At 38.1% G+C, this 18600-nt stretch overlaps 1 protein-coding gene across 1 annotated transcript in view; it reads left to right on the top strand.

Annotated features, from left to right (window-relative positions):
- Positions 1 to 11484, top strand: part of NYAP2 (neuronal tyrosine-phosphorylated phosphoinositide-3-kinase adaptor 2) — a 230821-nt gene extending 219337 nt beyond the window's left edge. The window contains exon 6 of the mRNA XM_006020745.2: positions 11007 to 11484. Coding sequence (XP_006020807.1) covers positions 11007 to 11234 — 228 coding nt within the window. The 3' untranslated portion in view covers positions 11235 to 11484. The remainder of the gene's footprint in view (positions 1 to 11006) is intronic.
- The last annotated feature ends 7116 nt before the right edge of the window (positions 11485 to 18600 follow it).

Genomic DNA, 18600 nt, shown 5'->3' with positions numbered 1-18600 from the left:
TGTACATAACATTCATGATCATATAAGCATTATTTGGTTTTCCCCATACGTCCCGTAAATGACGAGTCAGCCCCCCTGCCTATCCAATAGAAGTGGAAAGAAAAGCACAAGGATCAGCAGAGGACAACCTCCTCCTCAACCCAATACCCTGTACAATTACAGCAAAGTAAGTGTGAATGTACGATAATGGGAAAAAATATGGAAACACATGCAGAAACATGAGCATTCCTGTTAACTAAAGCTTCAAGTGCCATTTTAATAACCCAACCCTATTAAAAACAGGCAGACAATTCACCAGAATAGGTATCTATACCAATGAAAACAATGGAGTGGGACATGATCTAGTATAATGTGTTTTGTACCATAGCCAGAAGAGTAGTTGGAAAGAATGCTCAACTTCAATCATGGAAAAGTTGACACAGTATGAAAATGGGTCAACATTTTCTTCCCCTGCTTTTGAAAACAGTTGTAGACCTGACTGGAAACTTTTGAAATTCAGATATTTCAACAACTACTAATTTTCATGAACACTTTTTGTCCAAGTTATATCCTGTTTTTATCACAGCTCTGGAAATGTAGTGTATTTCAACCAGCTGTCCAAGGACTAGCACATGCCTATACACATAATTAATTCATCAAAATAGGACTTACAGAGAACCTATAAGGTATTTATGTAGTTATTTTTTATATGAGGGAAATTTATCAATGGAGAATATTATATCATACGGTTATTGTACATGTATGGACAAAGTTAGATAGTTTAATTAAGAAACAGTATCGCAGCTCCAATATTGTTAATTTTGTGTTCAGTCCCATCTACATTTTTAGTGATTTTTTTTTTCTCCTCATATTTTTGGTATGCAAAGACCCTGGTTTCAGATATAGTCTGATAGGTATGAAATCTGAAGGTGTTTCCATATCTTTTTTCAGTCTTCTCTCTCTGTATATTTACTAACCACTAACAAAGTGCTTGTACAATGTATTAATGCAATTTTTGTGGTGTGATATGTGTTGGGTGTCCAGATTCTCGAAAGACCCTAAAGGCATATTAAAATATATGACTTTGTGTCATGTACCAATTAATGATGTGGATTCCTTTTTTCTAATAGATATAGCTTATAGATGGTGAGGACTGTATCTAGCATTAACTGCCTAATGCTACTAAGAGGGATATAAAAATATTTTATTCTGTGTTTTTTATCCATAAAAATTATCTGCAAAAACAATATTTTCTCAATGACTGGAAAAGAATCATCACATTCTTTTTTTGTTTGTTTTGCTTTCAGAATACATTTTAATATTAACAAATGCCACATCTGCCCTTACTTGTCTCACTCTCTCTCTTTCTCTCTAATTTGTCTATCTTAGATACCTATCACATTGAAATGTAGGGGCCAGATCCTCAGCTGATATAGGTGTGAGTAACTCCTTTGGTATCCATAGAGCTACACCCATATGCCCTAGTCAGTGTCATGCTCCAAAGTTCCTACATTTAATCAGCTCCTTGTCAGGCAATTCAGGGCTTTTAAGTACATCTGTTGCACCATGGTGATTCTTTCTGTATCTTGGAGTTTATTCCCATGAGCTAATATGAACTACCCCACTTTGAACACTTACTGTCACACATTTCTATCTGCTGAAGTAGTATTTTATAGATCAACACTTTCCATGTTTTACTTTACAGTTATATTTTGTTTGAACCATGCTCTTTACTGAGGTAACTGAGCACTTGTAATGCTAAGAATAACTGAAGAATATCTGTTGTCTGTGGTCCCTCTACTTTCCATCTTCCATGGAATAGTTTCATGAATGTATTTCTATGTCATTCCTGCCATAAAAAAATTGTATATGTGATGTAATTTTATGGTAGGGGGGGGAGGGGACATCCTATATTGGACCAACTATAGAGTTGGAATAGTTAGCTAAGCTTTTAATGTAAAGCATTTTTCTTCAAGTTGCATGTAATTTTGCAAGCGAGCAAGAGCAAACAGTTTTGCCTTTGTATTGAAAAGTGGGGATATCTATTGTCATTCTTAGTTCCAGCATGTGTGAATTCCAGAGTGTGTGCCCATCTGAAAGAAAGCTCTTTTACTTTTGAGTTAAAAAGTTTTAATTTGAGAAGTAGATATGTTGACAGTGGTTGGAAACAGGGCTAATAAAGCAATCCTTTAGGTAGATAGACCAGACTGTTTAAAACCTTTAAAATAAGGACTGAGACCTTATGTCTGAAGGGAAATGTAGTATCCAGGGGAAATATGCTCTCAATACATTCTTCACTTTTTCTTGGCTGATGGTTTCATGCCTAATAAATTGTGTTGTGATGGTACCAGATGGTAATAGAAATATATTTGCTTAGCACCACACACTGACATATTGGTCCAGTAAATCTTACCATTTTTCCTAACAGCTGCAGGGTACAGAATAGAAAGATGCTCCACAAAGGAAGGGATCTAACAGCAGAGGTGCATTTGCCCATCACTAATGTCTGAGTGCAACCTATTTTGCAGTGTTCCCTAGTCCCCTGCCATCTTTCTCAGAGAGAAGAATTCTGATAGGGTGCAGAGAAATCCAAGACCATCCTTTATCCAGGGAGAGCAAAATCTTATTCTTAAACTTAACCAATGCTATTTCTGTTCTAAGACTTGCCCAGAAGTTTACATGGGACAAAATCGGTTTAGCGGCAGCTCTTTGCTAACTTCTCAACAACCTTGCTGAGGGAAGGGAGATTTGTGCTATGTAGCTAGTTGGCAAAGTCTGTTCCATGCAAGAAAGACTTTTTGAAGCTTAGGAAGCCTTTTTGTATGTCATCTTCTTCTACTGATATTTGTTTCCACCCATTCATCCTCTTTATCTATCACAAGCCACCTGAGAATTGGGTGCAATTGTGGAGAGGACCTGTCTATGCCTGGCACATGGTCATAATAGCTCACAAGCTATTGTCCCCAGTCAAGTTTTTTTTCTCTGTTGGGCCCATGCAATGTTGTGGATGATCTCTGCCATTGTATAGAGTTGGAGAAAGAACTGACCACAACTTGAATTAATCAGTCAACTAAGACATTGGTTAGATTGTGAACATTAAATTCTACTATTACCCAGTTTACACGGTGACCAGCTTTAAAGGTTGAACTGACAAGAATAAAAATCTCATGTAATCAATGTTTGAGTCAACAGCTCTGTTATATATATTTTCTAAAATAATTTAAATTTTGAGACCAGTAAGGTAAACCAAAAGTATGAAGGGCCCAATCCTAATAGAGCCATTTCCATAGATGGAAGTATTACAATGTTCTGGTGTAGTTCTCCAAGCAAAAACTGTCTCTTAGATGCTGACAGAATGTTAAAATATTCAAAAATGCTCCTCAAAACTTCTTCATCCTTTTGTTGGCAGCTTTTTAAGGAAAACATTTGGCATTCTGTTTTTGGGGAGGGTGTAGTTTCCTGTTAAAGGGTTTCAAATTTTGAATGAAAGCACTATAGTTATTTCATGGACCCAGTTGACAGGAATTCCTGGGAAGGAAACGGAGATATGAAGACGGTGTGGTTGCTGTTCCAGTCTATAAGCCAGTATAACAACTGCAGAGTCATGTGCTACAGCTCTGTGTCCTGTCTCCAGCTTGGGAGGTGGATATGGCCCGATCATTTGGGTTTTGGAATTAAAACTAGCTGACCCTTTTTTGTAATAAAAATGCATTTAAAACTGTTGTTTTTATGCAGCCACGTTTCTCACTGTCCTGCGTCCTCTCCACCTATTCAGTCTCATTGATGAAAACACCTGCTTGGATTTGGACTAACTCACACACGCCTAATAAAAATGACAACCAAGTCCTCTTTCATAAGAAGATTCTGGAGATCCCTAAGAATCACTTATTGTGTCAGTGATATCTTTGGCTTTCCTGGAAGTATTTTCTATATTAAGAGGGATCCAATAGTTCTTAAAGGACATGATCCAAAGCCAAATAAAGTCAAAGGAAAGACTCCTACTGACTTCAAAGGGCTTTAGATTAATGCACTTAACAGATGCATTCAGATTTATAATGACAAAAGAGGAAATCCTGGCCTCATGGAAATCCATGGGAGTTTTGCTGTTATTGTAAAACAATGCTAGAATTGAACCTTAAATTTTGAAGAGTCTGGTTTCCAGACTTCATGAGAGTTTGCTGCAGCTGTGACATAGAAGACTGCTGAATTATCATCTCTTTTGCATCCCGTATCTGTGAGAGAAATTTTTCTTTTATATCATGAAGAGACAGTTGATTAAGGATGAAAAAATAGGAAAATGTTTCTAGAAAACAAGCTGCTTCACTGAATAATAATTTGTTTTCAGTTAATAAAGACTCCTTAGTTTTATTCATTAATTTAAAATAATGATGCGGGTTTAAGATTTGGAAGCAAGAGAGTGGCTTCTCTCAGTTCAAATATCGTTAAACATTAATAAATGTTGCCTCAGCACTCCTGTGACATAAACAGTCACAGGGCTGTTTTTTTTCCTATAGGAAAATTGAAGCATTATAATTTACTTATTTGCCCAAGTTCTTCCACAAATTGGTGGTTTAGGCTATCTGGAAAATAAAACTTCTGTTTCTATCAAAATTGGAGTTTCTACAGCTATTAAAATAGTTCCATGAAAAACCAGTCAGGTAGGCCAACCCCAGAGAAGGCCATAATCCAGGGATGAGGGCACTCACTTGGGGAGAGGGAGAAGAAGGATCCTGTTTCAAAGTCTGCTCTGTGGGTGCATTCACACAAGATGCTTTAGTGCGCAGTAGCATAGTTTACTGAGTGGTAAGCATGCACATCTACATGTGCACACACTGTGCAGTAAACTTTGCTAATCATGAGAAAATTTGCTACCTGCAAATGCAAGGAACAAATTTACTTGTGATTAGTTACTGCACAGTATCACTCATGTAGGCACCTGACCAAGAGTTAATCTGATCCCAGTCAGCCGGCCAGGAGGATGTGGGAGATTGCTTCCTGCCCCCAGGAGCTGCCTGCTGCCAGGGTGCTAGGCAGATCCTTATCTCCCAGCTCCTGCTCTGTCCTCATGATTGGGTAGTTGGGGGCTGGGAGATCATTATCTCCCAGTACCAGCTCTGCAACTATGGGGCCGGCGCTGGGAGATCCTTATCGCCCCGTGGTCACGGAGTTGGTGCTTGGAGCTCCCTGCTGGTGGGGGCTGGTAAGTGTGTTTCCTGCCCAGCTCCGTGATTGCAGAGAAATCTCAGGAACAGACATTGTCCCTGCCCCTGGCAGCAGGCAGCCCCTTGGGAACAGGGACCAGTGTCCCAGTCCTGGCCAGGAGACAGGTCTCTCTTGGCCGGGTGCTCTTTTCCAGCCCCTGGGCTAGACCACAGGAGGAGCCTAGCCCTAATGGCAGCAGGAGCCCATTGCAGGGCACTGGGAAACTAAAGGGCTTGAACCTGAATCTTTCCTAGTGGAGGTAAGTGCCCTATTTTCAAGACCTCAGAATTAATCTTTTTTCACACTTTGCTCTTTGAATTGTTCCAGTCTCTCTAACTAAACACAAATACATCAGACCACAGTCTCCACACTGGCTCAGTAAGTGTATATATACAAGTACTAAATGACTGTGCAGTAACAATTGCATAGTCAGAGTCTCATGTAGACGTAGCCAGGGTGTTCAAGAACTCAGTTTTAAGTTGATAAAAAAAAGTTTTTTATCCAGACAGCTAAGAGCATTTTTCAAAAGTTATTTTCTATTTTTACAAAGAAGCACAACCTAGTTAACTGACTTGTCCACTGCAAAGCAATGGTAGAACTAGAGGCAGAATTGTGGCTGTCTGGTAGGCTATGTTACTACCAATTTTTGAAAGCAAAATTAATTATAATTTTATATATATCAGATTGAACAAATACCTATTTAAAAGACAAGTAGTTCCATTCAGTTCATTCATCTCTATCCATTTGCCTACCATTTGCATGTAAGATTTGAATCAAATTTTTATCAAATCATGTGGACTATTTTGGTGGAGAGTGTTATTGTTAAGTTTCTTGTTCCTTGTGCTCAGAGACAGGGAGAGTTCACTAGTAATCATCTATATATGGCTTTAAATATCCTCTTCCTTCATATGTCTATAGGCAGAGAAGGGTTTCTCTCTCAAGTTTTTCATGATAATTTTCTCCTTCAGAAAAAGCAGTTATAGTTGAAGGACTGAGTGGTCTGTTTTTCTTGGAGAAGTTTATCTTTCTAGACAGCTGAGTTCTTAACACACAAGATCCCTATTTGAATGTTTAACTACCAGTTTTACTTTGCAGAGTTTTGAACAGCATGCCAAATGTGTTTCGTTTCAGTTGTTTCACTTGTTGGCCATTTCTGGGTATTTAGAAGAGCTGTGATTATAATAAGGATCCAGACTTGTCCTTGTGTACAGCAGTCACAAAATTCCCATTGATGTCAACAGTGACATGTAAGGCCACTTTTCAAAGAGGACTCTTCTGCATTTCAAATTTTGCTCTGGCATTTTTGCTCAGACAGTAATTTCTGCACCATTCCTTGAGTATGTAAATTAATCAAATCATTTACATACTCAAGAAGCATTTATATGCGCTGTATGTATGCAAATCTTGTGCACATGCAAATTACTGTGAATGGAGCCACTCATGTCAAAATGATTATGTGTACAAAATTAGAATTCTCATTTTGAAGAGTATGCCCTGAATCAAGCAAAACTGAAGCACCAAATATCTTGTCTTCTTCTTCTTCTTCTTTCTCACCCAGCTGTTTCAGATTTCTGTCATTTACTTTAATTAAAGCAATGTTTCAAAATAAAATGTGCATATATACACACGTATGTGCATGTATCTATATAAATAAAATAAGCGTATTTTTATAGCGGTAATAAAAATATTATGTTTGCATAAAGCAAATTGTGCAATTTGTTTCCTTTCAGACACTGTGGATGCATACATATTTTGGTTAAGGAAGGATCTGAATTTTGGTAAAAGGTCCTGTGTTTTGCTTTGCTTTGCTTTTCTATATACCTTATGTTCAGGCAGGATCTTTAGGTTTATCAAGTCATGCTTTAAAAATTATTGCAAAACACCCCAGCTTTTCTTTCTTGGCTCCCATATTCATATATCATTTATCCTAGAAAAACAACTGCAATATGCTAAACATCAAAGGAGCTGAATCTCTCTGGTTAGGGTGTTAATGAACTCAACCATCTCATAGACCTAGCTCTAAATCAAATATAATAGAACCACTTGGAAGCAAAGGTTCAAATCCCTCTAGAATCAATTTAGTCATTCATTATTCTTAAATAGATACACTTAGTGCTACATGACTATTTGTGTGTGTTTGTGCACACACTTATTTATCTTTCAGATGGACCATTCTGGTGTTCATGAACATAACAGGGATCCTGGGTCTGTCTTTCTTTTTCACCGGGGTAGGAATTTACCCCCATGGCTTTGGCTAGAATCATCTTTGCTCCTTGTTATGTTTCACACTGTGAGCCAGTTCATCGCCATTCTCCATGCCAGGACTGGTGCTTTGTGTGCTGTCACTCTCATTCTAGAGCCTGCTTTGGGAATGGTGTGTTGTCTGTCTTGTTTCTGAAGTAGTGTTGAATATTTTTGGCTTGAGTATATCATGTAGCTGTTCTCACTACCAATCAATCAGTAATTTATATATATATAACACCAAACAAAATCCTCATTTTGACTATCAATGATTCAGGAATGGTGTTAGCAAGTTGCTACATGGTAGAATGGGGGGGAGGGAGGGAGGCTGAAACTGAAGAGGAGGGAGAATGTCAGAAGAGAAGCAGGAGAAGAACCAGCTATAATCACTGCCATTTGACAATGACAGATAGGATTAGGCCTAAATCAGCCACATTATAGACATACGTTTTAAACAGTTTAGTAGCCCTGTTAAGTTCAGTGGAGCTACATAGATAGTTAAACAGCTATTCAAATATTTTGCTAGATCAGGATTTTTTTTGTATAAAATTTGTCTGGAACAAACTGAAGATTCAGTTAGCTTATTCTTTAAGCTTGCGTATTGGCAAAATCTTCAACTGATCATCCTCTCTGCAATAGTGAAGATGCACCTTCTCTTTCAAGCTTCACTTGTAACTTGAAGATGTATTTCCTTATTCAGTGCACTTAATACTTTGCCCTAAAAGGTGTATTAGAGCTGGGTAATTAGAGCAAATAAAACCCATTAATGGTTTTTTTTAATTTCTAAAATGTTACAATTCTGTTTCTTCATCAGGTATGTTTACTTTACATAGTCTAGCAAGTAAATATTACATTATAATACTGAGCCTTTACACTGTATACATGATTCCATGCATCTAATTAGAGAAGAGGAGTGTACTGGGTCAACAGCATATCCAAGCAAATCTCTGATTTTAAATACTCTAAAAACTTCTTGTGAAGAAGCTATGTTTCAAGAATTACTCGGCAGATTATCGGTAAAGTGAAGGAAATCACAATTAGTTCATGGGAAAATGTAAAATGTAACAAAAACGTTGCTCATTATAAATTATTCGCCCAACTCTAAGGTGTACAGGGCTAAATTCAGAAAGAATCTTGAGCTTTCTATGCTTGAATTATTTTAGCCCCAGTGTTGCAAGGAATTACAGACCTATTGTGTAGCTGCTAATATGCAGACAGATTCTGCAACATTTCTTCCAGCTTTGGAGAGTGTTTTACTACCTACAGTGTAAAGATTCAGCTTCAGTCCCTTTGAAGCATGAGAAATAGTGTATATATTATAAGATATTGACCCTGGCAAAGTCTAATACAGCACAATAGGGAGAGCATGTGAATACTGTAATACATTCTTGACAATTACAATATATGCTGATGATGGCAGTTCACAGTGCTTGATGACTAATGAATACAGCATAATGTACAGATTTGGTATTAGAGCTTGAACTCTTCCGTAACTGGGTGGATAAAAAGAAAATGATTTCCCCATGCCCATCAATGAAATCTGTAGCTGAACTGCCCTGAGACTGGTATGTGACCACATATTTTGGATGTTCTTTTCAATGAATTGTATGCAGACTGCATGCCTACCCTGCCACAAAGAGGGATCCAGCAAAAGGAAGACACTGCTGCATAAGTAATAAAATATTGTCATTGGCTATAATGGCAAATAAACCTCTTCCTTATAAGAGCTTTGATGCCAGTCCAGTAAAGTCAATGGATGTCCCTCCATTGAATTTGATGAGTTTGGGATCACGATCAAGGAGATGAAGACAGAAATAGACTCTTTATTGACTTGATTGCCTCATGAAAGCAACAAGCAGCAAATGATGGATGTTAGAGCCAAGTATTCAAATAAAAGTTAAAAGGCAAAGTACGCTCATAGTAGACTTGTCATTTTAGTCAGTTGTACATACGGTAGGTGCTTAATTCTCGCTTTATAAGGATGTTAAATAACAGATTTCATCACTAATATATCATTATCATCATCTTCTCCAAAGACAGTGCTGCACAAAGTGCTCTCCTATACATTAGGGAGAGTGAAGAACATTTGTGTCATTATCCAAGAACATATTTTTTTTCAGAAATGTTGTAGCCACTGTTACAGCAATACTTAAAAATACCCTAGTGGGAGGAGACATGAAGATAAAAAAGATATGCTTCTTTGTTTTGTTCAAGTTTCTCGGTATATTTGAAAGCACTTTGTATATGATTATTATTTCTGGTTTGTTACTGCTTTTTCTCTGTTTCCCCTGGCATGGGAATTCAGGGGAGGGGCAGTATGTGAAAGTTATTTTTAATGCTCTCTATATTTATCCTGAGTATTTTTCTAATTGACAGCAGACTTTCCAAAACCTACTGAAGTCAATGGAAAGCTTCATTGATTTCAGTAGGGATTATGCCCTTTCATATTTCTTTAAACTGCTAGCTCCAGTTCTAGAGACATTAAGAATGTCTATAGATTGCAATATTTTCTGTTCACTTGCATAAAGTTAATAAAAAACAATAATTTTCTTCATGAAACTAAAAGTATACCCTCTGTGTTACTGTACACTGTATCACTGTACTTCATTACAAGGTTAAAAGATCTGCTAATGCTGTGCCAACATATTTACACATTAAACCCCCCCCACACACACTTATGCAAGATTAACTGTACAGCTGAAGGAATAGGCATAATAAACATCTGGACACACACGTGCACACACTTTGTACATGCAAGTCAGTTTTGCTAGATATAGTTACCTGATTTGCACACATAAGCAGAAGCACAGCACATGTTCAAAATCCATTGATCAGTTTCTGGCACATTTGAAAATTAGCAGTTTAGGTCCCAATCCACCAAAGCACTTAACAACATGTTAGGCATTAATCATGTTGGTATCCCACTGAACTCAAATAAAACTGCTTTTCTTGATTTCAGTGGAACTCACACATGCTTAAAACTAAGTGCATGATTAACAGCTTTGCTGGATCAGGGCCATTGTTTGCAACATATTGCATGAATGTGGACCATGCTTTTAAGTTAATGAAATAGTGTTTTAGAACAGGATAGGTTAAATCATGTAACTGGGACTGGGTTCATTAAATCATACAAAAGATTAAAAAGCAAAAGCTCATTTGGCTTTATGTTTGGAACTTGTGAAGCCATAGTTTTAATGTGACATATTGGATTTGACAAGCAGAACAGTTTTGAGCAGATAGAGTTTTTACCTTCACAATTGATCTGTGCACCTTTTTAAGATCTACTATATCAGTTAAAATCTAACCAGAAATAAATAGAAGTGGTTTGCTAAAAGAATTTATCTTATTAACCTGAATTACATTTGCAAGGTTAAAAAAATGAATCTATTTATTCCTTTTTTGTCTTTGCATAGTATCTAAAATTAGATTTTGTGTATATCCCTTCTAGTGGCAAAAGATACTGTATTCATTAAAACACCAATGCTGTTCCGCCATTATCATGATAATTGCAAGGAGCCAACTCTCAGAAACAGCCAAAATAACCTGTTATTAACCAATTATGTGTATGCATTTTTGTCTGATAGGTGACATGTATGCAGTGGTTGCAAGGAGACCATACAATGCTGGATATGATTGAGAAAAAGCGTTGCCTGTGCAAAGAAATAAAGGCTCGACAGAAGTCAGAGAAAGGACTTTGCAAACAGGACAGCATGCCTATTTTGCCAAGTTGGAAGAAGAACACTGGGACCAAGAAATATAGCCCTCCTCCTTATTCCAAACAACAAACAGTTTTCTGGGACACTGCAATATGACAGGGGCATAGAGCATACCATCTCCACAGTGCTGCAATGTGCACAAATAGTCTGCTTTTTTCATAAGACAATGACTTCCCTACAGGTTATGAACCACCTATGAAAAAGCACACTAGTATGGCGGTCACCTGTTAATAAAAAAGAAATCTTGGTTTCTGACTGGATTAAGGCATGCATATTTATCAAGGATTTTTTTTAATCCAGAAGATATTGAAATGTAAATATTTGCCAGTATATTGAATACACCCAAACTAATACACTGTTTAAATATATATAAATGAAAAATTTATGAAAAATTTTACTATATAATATAATTACTGTTATACTGTTTTATTAACTATTTTCTATGTGATATTCTATGTGTTCTTTTTCCTCCCATTTTAATTATCTTACTTGCCTAGATTTGGCCTCTGTACAAAAGCATGTGGTTATACGTTTTTGCTTAACAGTACAATATACAAATCAACCTGGTGCTAGGGCTGTAGACATTAACTAGAGTCATATTCACTAGACCCTTTTTCACGTCACCTTTTTTTTTTCCGGAGTGAGGATGAAGGCTTTGGCAGGCAGTGGTAAAACCATAAACAACACGAATAAAAGTGCTTAATGTGGATGTCCAAACTGCATTAAAAAGAATTGTTCTGTATCAGATTTTGGTAAGTTTACTCTTATAAATTGCCCTCATATTTATGTTAATTGGCAATTAAAGTCTTCAGTTATAATCATTAGGCTCTATTTGGCTAACCAAGGAAAATAAATTTACTGCAGAAATGTCTACAACCAACATTCTTCTTTCTTTTATTTAGCTGGCTAGAGGAGACCATGGTTCACTGTGATTAAGCATTATACAAGTCATGATAAAGAAATACACAATCGGTTAGCAGGTTAAAAAGTGGCATTTCAGCTATTAGTCCTGTCCACACTTGTCTTTGGTCTAGACAAAAAAAAAAAAAGAAAGACAAAACTGGTTTCATTATTCTTAATTTTCAATACAACCTTAATTTAGTCTGTTTATTCTTAATAAAGGCCTGACTCAAATCCCATGGAAAGATTTTTGCATGGCTTTGAATCAGGACCCTTTTGCAAGTAAACTATTTCCAATTTCTAGCTGATCATAAAATTGGCTCAGTGTCCTGTGTGGTATCACACCCACCCAACAGGATATTACATCATGACCAAAGATTTATGACCTCTTGGTTTTAACAGGAGAAAGAGATGGCTTATACTGCTTATAAGGGTGAGACCTACGTATTCAAATATCTTTCAAAAGGGACTGTTTAGAATAAGGAAAATCTGTATTGTCATGAAGTGAGAAAAATACTATGACATATATTTTGTATATTTAAATGTTATCTATGCTTCTGAAATTTGGCAGCATGAAAATTCCTCTTTAACAATCATTTAAATATTATATTCTCTGAAAAGAAAAGATGTATTGTTTGAAACTTATTGTCATATTGGCTTTTCTTTGAAATCATATTGACAGCAGTGCCACAGGCATAGCTGCTGATCAACAAACCAAAAATAACAAACTTTACTAGGTTTTTTTTGTAATCTATATTGTTAGAGTTTGAGTAATGCTTTATCAGTAGTAGTTCCTTTCCAACCTCTGAAATAATAATAATAAAGTTTTTAAATATTTTATGAATAATTAACTAATGTATATTTTGATGTCCAAATTGAGGATTTCTGTATAAGATAAAATGTGTGTGTTTATATGGGTGTATGTATATTAGCATTACTATATGTGTGTATACGTATATGTACATATATATATATATAGATCTATCTATCTATAGATATAGATAGATATATATCTATACACACACTCACACACACACACAAATACACATGCATATATGTGTGCATACATCTATACACATATATGTAAAATGTATGTTTGTGTTGGGTATACAGTGACTGAAATTTGTGCACAATTTAAACAGGAACTTAAAGAAACCTTCACAACCCCAATGGCAGAAGAAATAAAGCCCACAAGTAGTGGTGGAATCTTTAAGGAAATCTTGAATCCCAAATGCACCAACTATATATTCTGTTTATTTTTCTTTTTTTAAAGAAAAAAATGCTAGAAGGAAAACTCGAGAGATCTTGCCAAATTCCAGAATGTGCTGGAAAGGACATGATGTACTAATCATAAAAAATATATGAAGATAACAAGTTCATAATTCAGAAAGAGTTTATACTAGTGAAATGCATTATCTTCTTTATTACAGGTAATTATATGAGAAAAGAAAAACATTCCTGTAATCATTATATGAAATAACTTGGTTTTTTCAGAAACTGCCCTGAATCTCACTAGTGACAGGATACATGTATGTGTTCTGTCAGTCATGACACTTTTTTTATATGTTGGCCACTTTCTCAAGCAATTAGTTCATTTGAAAACCTAACCTAAGTATTCACATTGTAACCTTCCCCAAGAACAGTTTTTTAATGCACATGTGAATTTCTTGAATGGGAAAATCATGAAAAACCTCAATAAGAGACATGGCAATTTCAAATTTGAGGCAGGGTACAAACTGATTTGTAGAAAACTGCTTGAATCTTTGAGTACTGTATCCTTTTCGTATGATACATGATAGGAATAATATCAGGGAACTGAAACATTCTAGTTGTGAACAGATTTGTTTGACATTTAAACTATCATAAAAGCCACTTACTAGTTTGCTTCTATAGTTCAGCACCAGGCACGTTGTTCCAAAAATAGCCCATGTGCTTCCAAACCACTATTGTATCCTATGGAAACAATGGCTTATAATTATTATTGCTGCCACATTTAAAATTAAAATATGACTTAGCACTTATCTTCAAAGCACTTTAGAAACATAAATGAAACCTCACACCTGTGTGAGGAAGGACAGATTTTATTTTACAGAGGATAAAACTGAAGCAGAGAGCTTGAGCGACTTCTCAAGAAGTCACTCACAACTGCAGTTAGAAGTAGGCCCCAGTCCTGTACTCTGGCCAGTTGGCTGCAACATCATTTGAGTAAAAGGTACATTGCCACTGCAGAGAATGTGCCATCATAATGCTGTCTAAACATTTTCTATATCACCTGTTGTCTCAACAGTTTCTATGTATCACAGGGTGAATGACAACACATGGTCCTTAAAATTGTAGTTTATATAAATATGCAATCTGTATGTACATACAGGTCACATATACACACACACATGTGAAGCCTGTATATAGTCTTGAAATTGTTTGGTATGCACTTACTTTGCTTTAAACTCCTAAAAGTTGAACATTATAGTGTAGCAATTTGTGTAAAGTGCACTGTGATTTCCAGAAAGCACAGTAAAGTCACAGGTCTTGTTATTCTTGCACTAAAAATGTGTTTACGTATATTAGCAAATGTATGTTTATTTTATTGCTCTTTTTCACAAATTTAAAGCAAATGGTATAAAATAGTATGTTTTTTTTCTAGTGGACAATGGCACTATGTTTTTAAAAGACAGGGTTTTTAAATAAGAAGAAATCATTCTGTGTCCATTCCAATGTAATGTTTACCAATATCTTAAAACTGAATGTCATCTTGCTTTTTATTCATATTTCATTAGAAATGTCAGGTATGTGCCTGAAGTTGTGTAGGAGTAAGGCGTAGCTAGAGCATAACTGTAATCATATATTACTAGCCATTTCTATATACACAGTATAAATACATATTAATTTTCTGTTCATTTTTGTACTTGATTTTTTTAGGTAAGCTGTAATTATATGTACTTTGATACTTCTGAAGTAATAAGATGTTGTTTGGATATCAATCCTGCTTTATTTAGTGAATTGACAATACTTTACAATAATTTAGTGCTTATTTATTTGTGCTCCAGTGTAATTATAATAAAAGCAATAGTTTAAAATATCTAGCTTTTTATTTTTTGTTTCATTATGTAAAACTTAAAGCTGCATTGTTTGGTAGGTATTATATAGAGCAAAAGACTGTATCCTGATATAATATTTACTATGAAGCTAGGGACAGAGGGTCCTGTATGTTCCAGAGGCTGTATAAGCTACGCTGGCTTTTCTGTGTTGCGAAAAATACCATATTTTATACTTTTCTTAAAGTACCAGATCTTGGAGTCTTATGGTTGAGAGAATCGACTAAATTATTGTTTTTGTTTGGGGGGCGGGGGTTAGTTGTAGTTCTCATGGCTACTAAAAGAAATCATGAATTTTGGAAGCAGATAAACACAATATTTTTTTTTGTTGTATTTTAGGTTCAGGATTTTGGTGGGACTTCTGATTTTTTTGCAGTTGGGGTGAGAAGTAGACAGGATCTTCTTTTCCTTGCAAAATTCTGTGAGGGGGAAAATCTCATCATCTTTGTTCCCATGCCAACACCAAAAACAGCTGAAAATGCCAAGATAATTTGGTTTGGCAGAACAAAATGTTTACTTTCAAAGATAAAGGCTCCTACTACAAGTATGCAAAATTAGAGGTTCTAAGTCCATTTCTCCTTTCTGATCAGGGATTGGCAAAAAAGAGACAACAGGTAAAGTACTGGTCAATTTAAACAGAAAATACTTTCAAAATTAAGTTTCCAGATGTGTACAGCAGCATGTAGGAGAACATTAGCATCCATGTTTATCATTTCAACGTTCATGCATGGTCCCTTGGCTTTCTTTCACTTATCTTGTACAGGACCTGGATCAGGCCCAGAGTGAAAAAGAGCTAAAGAGATAATTTTCTATTCCAAATGCCATATGCTAAATTCCAGGTAAAAGCCTCTCTTCCCTCCCAGGATACAATCGCAGCTGCCTGCTCTCCCTTTTCCTGCCTATTGGAAATGGAATTAGAGTCCAGTAGGTCTACATTACAATCGATATCCACCTCTCCCACTACCCTGCCATCTCTGCAGTGATATTCAATGGGCACATTTACACATGCATTTGATCCTTGATCAGTTTACTTGCAAGTAAACTACTAATGAGTAAACACTCCCGGGCAGGAGTTTACACATGCAGGGATGTGGCAGCAGTTTTGCTGCTCATAGCAGCAAACTGCTGCCACTGCCTACAGCCCTACAATGGACCTCAGCCACCACCAGAGGGAGCTCGAAGCTCTGGCTGCAGTTACTAGCAGCTATCTTTGAAAGCCAGACCCACGGTCTGTTCCCAGGCCAGCCACCTTCCTGTCTAGGGACAACATGCACAGTGCAGGGGCAGCACATAGCAGGTCTCTCCTAACTGCCTTTGCCTCCCCACCCCATGGCTGCTCCAGCCTCTGCCCCTGGCACTGACAACCAGAGCCCTGGGCTCCTGCCAGTCACCTGTGGGCCTGCTGCACTGACTGCCAGCTGGCCCACAGCCATCTGGGCCCTCCTGGCTCCCCCCCACACAGCAACAATCTCCCCAGCTGCAGCATGCCATCCCTGGGCTGCTGCCACTGCACACCTGCCATCTGGATCCCATTTAGCTGGCTGGATCCCACCAGGGATGCTGTCACCCACCTGGGCCTCCAGCCCCACCGCCTCTGGGCCCACCTGGTGGCTGCACATTATCCAGCAGACCTGGGATAACAAGCAGTAGCTGAAGATGTTCTGAATGACCCAAGCCACCTTTCAGGACCTCCTGGAGCAGCTCCAGCTGCACCCGGAGTGGCAGGACACCACCATGCAACTGCCCGTCCCTGCAGACACTTGGCTGGCCTTCACCCTGCTCAAGCTGGCCATGCCCACCAGCTTCCAGTACGTGGGCATTTCACTGTGTGCTGCACAACATCTGTGAATCCTAGGGGCAGCTGTTTCATGAAGCTTTTGTGGAGGAGGTGCAGCAGCAGATGGAGCACCAGCTGGCAATGGGAGCACCAGCTGCAATAGAAGTGACAGTGATGCCCTGCCCACCAGCCAAGGCCCTGAGCAAGCTGCACACCTGCCCCGAGGCGACAAGGCATGGGATGCAAGAGGCACTGACCGACCAGTGCCTCCTGCATTCCCCACTGTCGCCCACTTGGACAGCCACCCACGGAGACCCCAGCCCCCCTGTTCACCCCCAGCACCATGCTCACTGCAGACACATCTCAGAAGAACAACAGTTTTTATTCCCCTCACATCAAACAGACCCCCTCCTAAACAAGTGAAGCCCCCATCCCCCTCTGTCCCCAAAAAACAGACCCCCCACTCCCTCCAATAATAGAGACCTTCCACAAGCCACCTCACCCACTACAATAAACTCTGCCCTGTGCAAGCTATTTACAATGTGGTGGTTTATGTAGGTACTCTCCAGGGGTGGGTTGGTATGGGGTGGTGGCACCTAGCGGGCAGAGCCCCAGGTGATCAAGGCATGGGGCTTGGTAAAGAGCTGTGGAGAGGGGCCCAATTGGGGGCTTACTGCTAGCTTCCCCACCAGCAGATCAAGGCAGGGCACTGGGACCTGCCCCTCCCTTGCATTTCTTTCTGTGCCCTCTGCCCCAATTGGGGAACTGGGACCAGGAGCTCCCTGATGCCAGGGCTCAGGGACATTGTGCTTGCCCAGGATCCACCACTGGAGCCTGCCTCATCAGCAGGCAGCTTCCCGGGGCAGGGAGCAATCTCCTGGCCTCCATCCCCCTCCCTCACCCACAACAGAGCTACTGAGCAGTAGTAACAAGCAACTGTGTAGTAAGCATCTTGTGTATATGTGCCCACTATCAGTTTTTAGGCCCATCCTACAGAGAGAAAAATCTATCTGCTATTTAGTTCTAAATGACTATTTCCATAAAAGAATAAAAACTCTCATGTCTTGCCTCAGCCTTCATGTTACTGTCCCCCAAATCTGATCTGAGGCCCTCAGCACCAGTGAGGAAGAAATGGAAAGAGCTATATTTACACCTAGATGCAGAAAGCTACATTAATTTTGGTCACCTGCACATTATTTTATTCATAGTATTTTTCGTTTTCCTATTTTGCTGAAGTGTTTTTATATTGTTTTGTTATTGCTTTGTTTTCACCAAATGAGGTTTAAATTATATGGAAACTAGACCATAGAAGTAGTGGCTAAACTCTGCACAGAACTTTAGGTTTGTTAAAATGCTACAAGATGTTCTTTGGTGCTGCCTTTCTGGGCTACATTCCTTTTGTATTTTAAAAACAATAGTTAGAATAACTGCTATCTCTGTTGCAGTCACTCTGAGTGCTCATAGCCTGATAGCAAATTGGTCGTACAACAATTAAAGTATACTGTAGCCTGTCTTAGTAAGAAATAACTGGGCCCCAAAAGCGAAAAAGTTGAAACACGTTAAAGAAATGATGGGTTAACATTACTCAAAGCTATGGCAAGAGCTGAGAGAGAGGGTAAGGAATGACATACCATGAATCCATATAACATTTACAAATGCTAAAGACAACTGAAAGGAATCATTTAAAAGA

This window comes from Alligator sinensis, unplaced genomic scaffold (genome assembly GCF_000455745.1).
Source record: "Alligator sinensis unplaced genomic scaffold, ASM45574v1 scaffold596_1, whole genome shotgun sequence".
NCBI classification, from domain to species: domain Eukaryota; kingdom Metazoa; phylum Chordata; order Crocodylia; family Alligatoridae; genus Alligator; species Alligator sinensis.
The sequence above is the reverse complement of the archived record's forward strand: the minus strand, read 5'-3'. Positions and strand labels throughout refer to the sequence as shown.